Source organism: Stegodyphus dumicola, chromosome 3, assembly GCF_044657685.1.
Source record: "Stegodyphus dumicola isolate Sdum_Otavi_A_Nest chromosome 3, ASM4465768v1".
In the NCBI taxonomy this organism is placed as follows: domain Eukaryota; kingdom Metazoa; phylum Arthropoda; class Arachnida; order Araneae; family Eresidae; genus Stegodyphus; species Stegodyphus dumicola.
The window spans coordinates 150,991,220-151,004,845 of record NC_140770.1 but is presented as its reverse complement, the minus strand read 5'-3'; the positions used below and the strand labels follow the sequence as shown (position 1 = coordinate 151,004,845).

General features: G+C 31.7%; 1 protein-coding gene across 7 annotated transcripts in view; it reads right to left on the bottom strand.

The window, feature by feature from the left end:
• Tcs6 (Threonyl-carbamoyl synthesis 6) overlaps window positions 1-13,626 on the bottom strand; it is a 35,098-nt gene that overhangs the window by 816 nt on the left and 20,656 nt on the right. For 2 of the 7 annotated variants that reach the window (XM_035367732.2, XM_035367734.2), the window contains exon 3: window positions 10,766-10,860. In XM_035367732.2, the coding sequence (XP_035223623.1) occupies window positions 10,766-10,860 (95 nt within the window). Of the gene's footprint in view, window positions 1-1,770; window positions 1,914-10,765; window positions 10,861-11,000; window positions 11,054-13,626 lie in introns of all 7 variants that reach the window. The other 5 variants (XR_015040309.1, XR_004759410.2, XR_015040307.1 and 2 more) reach the window with 5 other exon arrangements.

Sequence of the window (13,626 nt, the reverse complement as noted above, 5' to 3'; positions counted from 1 at the left end):
ATGATTTACACCTATCACTCTAATTACACATTTTCATCTAAAATACATATTGATAATTAGCATTTGTCTAGATAATGGCAAATTGCAGCTTTTTTTTAATGGAGTATTATTTCAGCAGCACTTTTCAACATCATTATGCTTGTCCTCTTTAAACTGTTTCTTTTTATCCAAATTGTATATGAGCAAAAATTACAAAGTCTCGATTTTTCTACATTGCACCAATTATAGATCTTGATACATATGTTCTGCTTAATAATACTCGCCTTACCTTTGATACAGAATGCCATATGTTTACACTTAGCATTTTGATGAATTTTTAATGCACGTTTTCCAAGACAAAGAGAAAAGAGTTAAAGAATATTTGAAATTCTGCTTTTCTGGAAAATATTGAAGTGAAGATAATTTTGTTACTGATCTGTCTGTCCTAATCAATTTTCAGATATGAATGTTTGCAAAGCAAAGGTGAATAATCCATTCAAAGAATACCTTTAATTTTATAAAATATTTAAAGAATGCAATGCTCCATTCAGATGGCAGAACTTTGATAGCATTTTTACTGAATCAAAATAAACTGAAAATGATTAGAAATTTCCATTCCTGAAAAAAGAAATCATCTATAAGTTGATAAGAGACTTTCTAAATTAGTAATGCACTACTTTCCTTTACCTCAGTATTAAAATTTTCAAAATTTCTATCACCGCATTAGCCTTGAATTGTTTAACAGACCCATATACATGAGCAGACATATCTCTGAACAAATCTCCCTTGCAGACATGTTATCTGTCAGTATTTTATTTTCAAAGAGATTTTGTATCTAAATTGCTCTGAGCTACTATGCCAATTAGAGCAGTCAAAGCAGATGAAGTGATTTTGTATCCAGAAGACCCCCATCAGTTTCACAGGATGCATAATAATTTAATAATTTGCAAAGTTTTCAATACTTTTATTTTTAGGGCTTCATTTTTTAAATAAGTTGTAATAATAAACAAAAGACTATGTAATGTAACAGTAATTAAAAATGCAAAATAAAAAAAATAAAAATTGAAAATAAAATAATAATAATAATAATGAAGCTGGAAAGGTAAAGAATCAAATTCAGTTACTTCATATATAGCATAAAATGTAAAATATATTGCTGATAATTAGGTTTCCAAAAAAACATCATTTTAAATAAATGAAACATGAAAAGCACTTTATCAATAACAAAAATCAAACATAATAAAATTTTTTAAATTTTATATATAATAATAAAATTTTTAATATTAACAGAACTCTAGAAACAATAAAATTTTTATTTTCCATGGAAAAAATCAAAAGGACCCTGAAAGATATTTTACAAATGAGTAATGCACGATAGTGCCTTGTTATTGCAAATTTACCTCAAGATTTGTCTGAACAGAAATTGTTCACTATGCCAGTGCTATTCTGAAGCAACTAATAATCGTATATTCATTTTTTTCATTTAAAAAAAATCATAATATGAGACAATATGAAATACAATTTAAGTAAAGTAGGGTAGTGAATTATGGTGGAACTGAATTAAGCTTGAAAAACCTGCTAACATTATGTGTTTGCATGTATATGATCAGAAAGCATAAAAAATAAGCTAAAATTCAGATTACATTTTTAAAAATATGAAAAAAAATTTTGTGTAACATGAAATAAACATTAAAAAATAGTAATTAAGAATACGGAAAGTAAATGTGGTATTGTGAACAGATGATGCAAGAAATATGTTAAAATTCAGAGTGTATAGGAATAAAAGATAACCTTTTATGAAATTGTGATGTCAAGTTTCAGTCCTTCCTCTTATCAGATGGCTGGCTTTGCACCCTTTCATGTGGGTTTACATTGTATACTGCCCCTGGTGCTTAACCAATATTGTCATGCTACTCATGAGAGTGTAATAATCCCTTTAAACAGGAAAAAGTACATCACTCTATAGCTTACAATAGCAAATCATTTGTATCATGGTGAAAAAATATTCAGTTTATAAAGAAATCAATTGGAAATTATCCAAAAGAAATATCACATCATAAATTAAGTTTGTTAAAATAATAATGAAAACTCCACGAGTCGTATGTTATTCAGTAAGCTAAATGCTGGGAGTAGCCACCATTGCTTTTTGGACAGGTGATTTCCATACATGATTGCCACCAAATATGTCTCTGGTGACGATGCATTCCCTCATGCGACATGATCATGACTCCTAGTGCAGGTGTTGCAGACATGTATCTAAAGCACCAAAGAAAGATATGTCTCCTTGTATAGATACTCTGGTGCATGTGCCGCAGACATCCAGAAATACACGTTCAGAGATATGTCTCCTCATGAAGACAGGCCTTAAAAGAACTTGAATGAGAGAACCTAGTGAATTCTTTGACTCGGTGGTCACAGATACCATATGATAATCCAAGAAATGCTTATTGTACATCTTGGGTCTCCAACCCAACCAGATGTCACATCTGTTTTGCAGGGCATTTAAGAACACAGAAAGATAATGCTTTAAATTTTAAAATATTCTGTAAGTGTTTTTCTGCCATCCTCACATCAAAGAAATGTGGATTATAACATTTTAAACATAGACGGTTTAAAGAATGAATAACTTTTCAGTTAAAACTTAGAAAAATTATGGGAAAAATGAAAAAACATTTAACCTGTCAGCAACGTACTGGGATAAAATCCACCTAACCTGTAACCTTTTCTTAGAAAATAAGGGAAGGTCGTATGTGACCTTTCCAGTACTTCTTGTATCTGTCAAGGTTTAGAAGGGATCATCCAGAAGAATTTTTCTCGTGTCCTTGGGATTTTGTGCTTTAGCAGAAGGAATGTGAAATGGGATTGTAGCTACCCCACATGTGTGCTAACATTTCACTTCTAGAGAGACATTCATTGAGATGAATGCATACGAGCGAGAACAGCAACAACTGCAGGATCTTCTCGCTAGTGTTGAAACAGTTAGTGAAATTGAAAATTCCAATTCTGAGTGCGATAATATTTCTGAAAGTGCTCATAAAACTGAATCTGACAATTCACATGATTTAGGAAGGATATCTTCTTTGACATCAGATGATTTTTTAAGTGGGAAAAGACGGAGCAAAAAATTATCTGTGAAAAATGTTCGGACACGGTGGCACAACATAGTGACACATTTACCTGGTGTCAAGAAAAGCTTTAGAAATTTGAAAATGCCAACTGAATGTTTATTGCAAATTTTTGATGATGAAATAACAGAAGTTTTGGTGACATAACAAATATTTACATTTCATCAATAAGAAGCAAATTCTCTAGAGAACATGATGCACAAGAGACAAACGTAACTGAACTGAAGAGTTGTTTCGCCTGTTATATTATACTGGAGTGCTGAGAGCAGCACATCTCAACGCAAAAGATTTATGGTCAAATGACAGAAGCAGAATAACTATTTTTTAAATAACATTGTCTCTCAACCAATTCCACTTCCTGTTGAGGTATATTAGGTTTGAAGACATAAATTCACGAGAACAGCGAAAGATGACCATTTCAAGAAAGGTGTCAATTCAGACAATATATAAAAAGTAAGCTCGCAAGATATGGAATAAAAAATTTTGCTTTGTGCGATTCTTGTATACTTTACACATACAACCTAGAAATTTATGCAGGTCAGCAGCCTGTCAGACCACATAGACAATCAAATGCAGCATTGGATATTGTACAAAAATTTATTGTACCCATAAGTGACACAAGAAGAAATATAACTATGGACAATTGGTACATGAGCATTCCTTTGGCGAATAATCCTTGAAAAAGTACAAATTGACTTGTGTTCGAACACTTCGAAAAGCATGAAATTCCACAAGGATTTCTGCCAAATAAAAACAGGTCTCTATACTCTTCACTTTTTGGGTTTAGAGCTAATGAATCAACTCTTACATCATATGTTCCAAAAAAGAGTAAATTGGTTCTTATTCTATCATCCATGCATAAGGATAATCAAATCGATCCATTGTCAAAAGAGCAGCTCAAACCCGAAATGATAACTTTTTACAACTCTACAAAAGGTGATGTTGATACTGTTGATGAGTTATGTGGAACTTACTCTTTTTCAAGAAAATGCCACCATTGACCTCTAATGGTATTTTTTGGACTAATGAACATTGCAGGTAAAAATGCTTTTATTATTCATTGATCAAACAATGGCCAAGTGGATTTGAACCGAAAAGCTTTTCTCAAAGATTTAGCATTAGAGCTTGTGAAAGAGCATCTTCTAAAAAGGGTTGCAGTTCCATCTCTCTTGAAAGAACTCAAAACTGGTGCAAAAAGGTTGGCAGGAATAGAAGATGCAGCAGACCTTCAACCTAAGAAACTCCAAAGGTCTTCAGGACAATGTGATATGCTCAGAAGAGACAATCGCAAAACCTCTGTATCTTGTACAAACTGGTTTGTAAAATACATGTTGTCACATTATGTGAGGATTGTTCAAAATGGGATAATTTGAATAATTAAACTCAGGTAAAAGGGAAAAAAGAAGCTATGTGTTATTTTTTTAAATATTCATATTTAGAATCCATTCCTTGATATGAATAATTTTATGACATTATATTGAGTTTTAAGGAGAAAACGCTAGTAAGAATGTGGCCTTTTCATATTCCTCTAGTGCTTTATCAAACCACTCTTTAAAATAAATACTTAAATTTAAAAGATATGTACATATGAAAGTTGATTTTTCTAATATAAGAAATCATATATATATTTTAAATAAGTTAGTAATTTTGCATAAATTTCGATTTTTATGGTTTACTTTAGGTAATCAATATGGAAATGTGTGTATAATTTAAAGTAAGATTATCTCGAATTAAAACTGGAAAAAAAGTTTCAACAGAATTCACATAGTTATTAGTCATTTATACATTCATTTTTAAAAAATGCATTTATTTATACGGGGGGGGGATGACTCCGAACAACGAACACTGGGGTAAAATTTGTCCCGCGCGTATGCTGAAAGGTTAAGTAAAATATATCAATAAAGTTCATAATATATGATTTTTCATATATTTGGAGGTTCGCTATAGTTGTATAGAATGTCATAAATTTTGTACTTACATAGGTAATTTTAGTGCTGTTATATGTGAAATTGTTGATTTTTCTGTGTAATGTAACATAAAAAATATTGAGTAAATAGGTATCTCGGTAATTTAGTGAGATATCGCAAAGCTGGTGCCGGTTTTGGTGACTAATTTCCGCCATCAAACTTGGTGACATTTTGGTACCTAAGCTTACAACAAACCCCACTGTCTTGAACTAAAAAAACCACTGTCTTGAAAAAGACAGACCCCACTGTCTTGAAATAAAAAAAAATTGCAACTTTAACAAAGCGAAAACAAATGAGAATGAGAAAGCCAATTTTCATTTCAGCGCCATTTGTAAAAGGCCACCAGCGAAGAAAACAACAATGCCCTAACTGCTTCCACTGTTAGTAAAAAGCCATAAACCACGTGTATCCTCGCAACCGTTTCCTGCCTTTGTTACGCTACAGTTATTAAGAATACTCTTTTCACCAAATTAAAATATACATGAGTACAAATAAAAAAAAAAAACTTGAATAATGATAACTTAAAACATATATTAATATAATTAAAATTTGCGACATAATATTTATAGTTAAATAGCTGATAATTAGGGGGTTTTAAACTTTTAAAACCTTAACTCGCTTAAGGTGCCGGACAAACACTCAAAAATATATAATCATCATAAGAACAATTGTATGGTGGTAGTACAAATTAAATTTTAGATTCGCGTTGTGAGAATACCTAAGTAAAAGGAAAATCAATCACACCAAATTCAATAAAGCTCCATGTTTCTTAAAAAGCCTCCCAGCTCAAACAAATGGTGGGACATGACAGAACCCCCCCCCCAAAAAAAACAGACATGATTAAACATACACATTTATTGATTTCTAGAATAAAATTATATTACTAAATATTGGATAACTAATCAGTCAATCCTACCACATATTTAACTATGAAAAGTAACATATATTGTCACACACAATTACAGCTTACAATAATTAATAAACCTTAAGATGAAAAATAACACTCATTCATTCCCAAAATCAACATACCCGCTTACTAATTAAGCTGGTAACACAAATCTTTAAACCTTCATTTTCAGACTTCAGGTTAACTAGTCATTATTCAGAATATTCTAATCACTTAGTAGTTTACACATATAAAACAAATGTTTTTCTTCTAAGTAATTTGAAAAGATAGAGAAGTAGACAAATTTAAAAAATAACTCACAGATTTGCTGGAACATATAATCTTGAGAAAAGCATCCAATTTTTCTCATGGAGGAAGTCTATTTCCTTGAGTCAACACTTTGATTACAGTTAATAAACTAACACTAGCGCGTTGAAGTCCATTTTGTACAAGAATATCTGGAAACGGGGTGAAGTCCTTTTTGTAAAACTAACCGCCAGATCAGGGAAAAAGTTCATTCTTCAGAAACATATTTCTGAGTGGAATGTCTAAGCGTCAGGAACCACAGGTATCGGATAGTAATAACTACACATGGATCTGGAACTTCTAAGTGCCAGGTATATTCACTTCGGGAATGTCTAATTTTTGCTTCAATAAAATCAAGGAAACATACTGGTATCAGGCAGCTTCTTTTAAATCAGGAACAGTCTTTATCAGGAACACTTCAATAAACCAGGAAAAAATGCCTTGAAGGGCACTAGGAAAGATAAACAAGAAACCCACTGGTATCTGCATCACCTCGAGAATACCTATTTCCAATTCTCGGAAAATTATAATGGAGAAATGATGATGATATAAATTTTTGTGATGAGCTCTAGTGCCTTTTTTTTAATGCAAACACTCATCTGCTAAATGCCAGAAATCCACAGCCACTGGTTCACATCGCTTGTGGGAGCAAGACCCCACACACTTTTTTTCCTTTTCCTTCTTTTTTTTTTGCTCAAAATCAGAATCCGAATGATATCTAACATGGTGCAAGCTTCCGAGTAAACTCGTCTCTCCACCCCCGAAAATTTCATAGGCTTATAAAAAAATCATAGATCTCGCCAATCCCGGAATTTTACTTTATCTACAGCTGAGAAATTTCACCCCCACAACGAATCAAAATAAGGCAATCCTGACCATCTGTACTCTGAAATGTGGGAAAGTAAACTGGACCTCCCATCTAACCAATGGAAACTAGTGATAAGAAAAATCCAATTATCTAAGCTTCTAACAATCTCCCACTGTCTTGAAGTAAAAAACAATTGCAACTATATCAAAGCGAAAACAACTGAGAATGAGAAAGCCGATTTTCATTTCAGCGCCATTAGTAAAAGGTCACCAGCGAAGAAAACGATAATACCCCTAACTGCTTCCACTGTTAGTAAAAGGGCATAAACCAGGTGTCTCCTCGCAACCATTTCCTGCCTTTGTTACGCTACAGTTATTAAGAATACTCTTTTTACCAGATTAAAATATACATGAGTACAAATAAAAAAAATGCTTGAATAATGATAACTTAAAACACATATTAACATAATTAAAATTTGCAACATAACACAACACTGTGAGCTCACAGTTCATCACTAAACTTGCTATTTTCCATAACAATATTTCTTACACTTGTAATTCTGTAATAAAACATGGATATCCATATACATAAAGAAGAATGTCTGTTTGTGTGTTTGTTTGCTTTTTCATGATACACTCAGTCACTACTATGCCTACTGTCACCAAACATTCTACAATTCTTTTCTGGATCCTGGGAAAGGTCGACGGCTACATTTTTTTTTTTTTTTAATTCAATATATATAAATATTTTACGTGAATTTAACAAACTTCTGATGAATAAAAACTCAGCAATCTGAAAGCTTTGCATTGCCACTCTGCAAAAGTGTAAGATATATATGTTTCAAATTTAATCAGAACACATGGTGATATAAAAAACTTTTATTGCCACTCGGGAAAACGCAATTATATTAATTTGTCTCGAATTTAATAAAAAACTCTGCTATTTAAGAGAAATGTGTTGCACTGCTCAAATTAAAATATTTCAAAATGTGTTATAGTTCAGAAAAGCATAAGATATTTAATTTTGCGTGCAATAACATGCACGCATCAACATGAGTCTTATTGCATCACGTGCATTTTCTTTGCTTTTGAAAGTGAATTTGTAATAGACATCACAAAGCCTTACTTTTGCTATGAAATCAATTATGTCACTAGAGCAAAAACTGGTTGCTTGATTTGCACTTTAAGCACAATAAAAAAAGGGGGGCATCATAAGCTTCAGAAACAAACTGGCAACAGGAAGCAAGATTGGAAAACGTTCAAGTATGCACTGCTCAAGCCCATTCATATGAAACAAATGAGCAATGGATAGCAAGATTGCAAAATATTTCAGTACGCACTGATCAATCTAGATGAACACTGCACGCTGATTTAAATCTTGGCTCATTGCATTACGATGCTAATTATGATTACAGTCTTCATCTGCATGTGGTGAATCAAGAAAGATGGATAAATCATAATGTATTATACACTACTCACTACAATCTAATTTAAGAATGAATCACCAGGAATGTTGCTATGTGGTTAGAAAAGTTAAATTGCCTGCATCAGGTGGAAAAAAGTATTGTGTATTTAAAAACCTTTCAATAAACAGAATTAAAACATAAATACTTTCTTTTCTTTAAGTACCATTGCAAGGGATGCTGGGTAATAGCTAGTTGATAATAATTATGGAAAATCTGTAATAATTGCCATCTCTATGAATAAAATCCTCCACAATAAAAATTGTGGGAGATTTTATTTTCGCTGTCTCATCATAATAGTTTTGATAAATAAAGTAAAAACTGATGTAGAAGTATGTCAGAAACAATAAAGTTCCTCTCTGAAGAAAACTTATTAAATTGTTTAGAAGACAGTTATTGGTATACGACACAATAGCCATTAGAATCTCTTACATATTCAGTAATTTAAAATTTATTAATTACTGTAGTAATCATGATGTCTTTGAAATGTCTTCTATACCAAAATGATTCTGTATCAGTGTAATAGTTAAGGCAATTAATTTAATAACTGTTTCCTTATACAGTCTACATATCCTAGAAGACATATCGACCAGCAGTAAAAATTAAAGGAAAAACTTAAACTGTAACTTAAATGATTTTCCAACTGAACATTGATCTTGTACAAGCTCTTTATTTTGCAATGCCTAATATATCTTCAAAATGCAGAATTTCTCATTTCTGCAAAAAGTAAATTTAAATAACAGCATAGGAAGTGTAAAATAAAGTGAAGTTAGTATTATAACTTTGTAGAGATACACAGAAACAATTAATAAGACACACGATTTCAAGACCAAAACACATGCTTTACAGGAATTTGCTATGCTGTACAATTAAAAGGTCCAGGAGTTCCTGTAGTAACAAAGCATATTCACTATGAATAGTGCTTAAGCTCCTGGAAAGTCTTCAGTGGGAACTGTGATGATTCTAATTGCTTCCTAATACATCCCACATGTCCAATTAGATTTAATATCCAGATAGTCTCCGGATTTAAAAATTCAGAGAATATGCAAGCCATCTATTGGATTTTTTCACCCTCAAGATAATCAGTCAATGGCACAGCATGATAGAGACAAACACAGTCATTCATTAAGAGAAAGTTATTACAGATTGCACCCTTAACAGCTTGAGATAAAGATCAAGAAATCTCCATATTTTAGCATGCCAAAATGTATAGTTCACTTTGGCTATTCTAAATGACATATGCACATATCATGACTCTACCAAAGCCTTTCACAAATGAATGTGTTTCGCTCCTTCCAGATTGTAACATATCATGAATCACTCTCCAAACAAAAATGTGACTAACTAATTAAGAAAACCTTCTTTCTGTTCATTGGACATCACCAGGGTCTTTAACCTGCTTTCACATGCATTTTATTCAGCCACCCATACAAGCCTTGAAAATGCAATTTAAAATACTCCCTTGCAATCTTTTCCACATGTGCTAAAAGAACAGGAGTAAAGATTTGCATGTTTATGTATAACAAAGATGAATGCCACCAGACTACATGATAATGTTGACCTTAATCTAATCACCTTTTACTGAATATCACTTTAATCTTTTCACCTAACAGACTAATTTTTTATGGATTGAAGTCATTTATTCATTTATTCAACCAGCAAGGCACATAAAAACATATCAGCAAAGTCAATCATTTCCTGTTCTGCATTAATTCAGAAATTTTAAGTCTCTAATTTCTTTAACCTTATTTAATGTAGTGAATGTGTGGAATATATATATTCCAGCCCCTAACAAAAAGTTAACATATTTAACAGAATTTACAGCTTTAAAGCACCTTTTTATAGTTGTTTCTTAATATTTTGCCAGTCTATTTAAATGAGCAAACAGAAAAAAAGACTATGTGACATTAATTGTAAACAACTGCTTATATTTTGAAATTCAAAATAAGTGTTTTGTGGGGATAACTCGAGTAGTCTCTCTTCCCATAAATAAAAATTCATGACACTGTATATAAATGGAAAGTTCTTGTTCATAAAATTTTTTATACCTTAATGTATACATTTTACTTTTAAAAAGTAAAGATTTACTGATTAAAATTTTAAATCATAAAACACATCTTGAACAGCAAGCATCAATCATTACAAATAATTTCTGATCACTTTCATGATAAATAATAATAAATGATAAATAAATAATGTTTCATATTACATTAATTTTTTTAATCTACTTACCAAATTTTGCAATTGTATTCGTAACTAAAATAAGAAAATCAAGAAATGAACTAACTGCAGATCTCAATTTTCTCGGATCTTTTGATGAAATTCTTCTGAAAGATAAAAATGTGAAATCCAAATTAAATCCAAAATATGAAATAATAAAATTATAAGGGTTGAAATACTGAAAATGCAGCTATCAAAATAATACTGGTCACAGAAATTAATAGTATTTTACATCAATTTTATTTACTTTTGAAGAATGCTTCGTACTTTCCAGAATATTGCAACAGATGTTCATATATTCTAAACACCATTATGTAAAAAAAAAAAAAAAAAAAAATTTTATTATTTCCAAAATTTTAGAACTTTCTGCATTTTTACAAGTAATAAAGAAATGCACTTATGAGATTATATATATTTATAATTTGGGAATAATTTGAGCAGAGTGCCTTAAAGATCAAAGAAATTCATATTCCCATATAAAACTGCAGAAAAGGTGACCCACCAGTGGTACGTGTGGCCACAGACATGAATGCAGCTGTGACACACTGACCTGGACTCTCATATATTTTTCATTTTCTAATAAATTTCCCCTCACCTTCTGAAATGTCCTAAGTAATTTTGCTACATATTAATTATACTGAGTCCTATTTTCTTGATAATAATTTCTAATATCTCCAGTTGACATTTTGGTAACCCTATCAATCTTGGTACTTCTTGATTGGATTATATGGGTTATGACAAAGCCTGCAAATGTTATTAGCCTAAGGGAATGAATGATTTCATGTAGGGAATTTTGAGGGAAACTGACTCATACTGACGTTACACAAGAAGAAATTTATGAAAACTTCCATGAAGCCAGCTCCTTTTCCAAGATTAGAACCCAAATCTAACTACCAGTGTTCAGCAGTCTTGCCACTCAGCCAGTAGTGAGCACTTTTGAAACATAGATATGAGTATCGTGTTCTGTTAGTGGCAAATTCTGTAAGCTATACTTATGTGACATTATTAAATGTTCAGCTACTAAGTGAAGGAAAAATGAGTGAGCTTTACATACTGAAAGTTAAGATGATAGTTCCCAGAAATGGAATTTTTACGTAAAAGAAACTAGACATAAAGAAACATATAAGGATTACCAAATATAGTGTGTTCGTAATTTAATCCCCAGATGACAAAGTTAAACTGAAACGTAATTTTACGAAGTGACAGAAAATAAATTTATAACAATATAATCTTTAGTTCAAGGAATTTCGTCTCTTCTAATAGGAGAATGGAAACAAGGAACTTGTTTGTATACAGACAAAATGATGTCATGTATTGAAAAAGCAATAGGTGTTCTCTGATTATGGGAAACAAAATGTTTGAAAACAGTTTAGAGGTGATTCCAACATGAATTTAACAAGCCTCCACCAACGAAACAGTTAAATTAAAAGATGGATAAAACAGTTTTGAGTGATTTAACATGTTTTGCATAAATTAGGTTCAGCTAGGCCAGGCATCAGTGATAAAAATGTTTCCACCATTTGAGATGTATTTGTGTGCAGTCCCAATAAATCCATTTGCCATGCCAGTTTGCAAATAGGAATTCTCAGGTCGACTATTCATAAAGTTCTTCATGAATGGTTGAATCTGACTGCATATAAATTGCTGATCAGCCTATATATCAAACCTAATGATCGAGTCATTTGTAAGGAACTTTCTATAGACATTTTTGCCCATATAAAAAATTATGACCAATTTCTTTACAAAATCATATTGTGATGAAGCAACATTTCGTGTCTGAGGAGAGGTTAACCCACATAACTGCAAGATTTGGATGTCATAACTGCAGGATTTGGATGTCATAACTGCAGGGTGTAATGGAAATTAAGTGAGACAGCCATAAGTTAATGTTTGATGGGCATTAACTCATAACAAAGTGACTGGTCTCTTCTTTTCTCGAAGCCATCAGTTCATTCGGACAGTTACTTTGTTATACTGAGACTGCTTTTGGTACCACAATTAGAAGAAATGCAGCCAAACATTTTTTCCAATTAGGATGGGATCCCCTATCATTGTGCTACACATATATATGTGCTCCTTGAGGAAATATTCCCAGATCATTGGATTGGTAGAAGTGCACTAATTCCATGGCCAACCCGTTCTCTGGATGTCACACCACTTCACTTCTTTTTCAGGAGATATCTGAACAACCAAGTTTATGCTACAGTAATTCGCAGCATCAAAGAATTGAAAAATCAAATCACCAGAGAAACACCTACTGTGACTTCACTAATGCTTAATAACCTCTGGAGGGAAATTGAGAATAGACTTTATATTCTCCGAATAACTAATTGTGCTCATATTGAGTGTATTACAGTACAAAGTCCGAAATCCAGACTCGTCGGGACTGTTATATAGAAAATAATTATGTTTTTATGTTGGTGTTTAAATACCTTTGGACTTTGACTGATGGTGCCGGACAAAAATTAACAAAAAAAAAAAATCAAAAATCAAATAATTCACATTCAAGATCTAATTCATAATATTCATATATCGTTTCAACATTCTTAAAAATATTCGTATAGTAAATCTATCAATCAATCGTATATCATATCTATCAATCAATCGTATATCATATCTAGCAATCAATCGTATAGTGGTATAGTACAATTTAACTTTTTAGGTTTGCGTTGTGAGTAACCTATGTAAAGGGAAATATCAATAACTCCAAATTCAATTAAACTCCATGTTTCTTAAAAGCCTCCCGGCTCAAACAAATGGAGGGACATGACAGACCACAGTAAATTATATGCTACATAAATACACAAATGCAATTAAATTTTAAACACACATTTATTAAATTCTTGAATATATCATATAATTAAATAATGGAT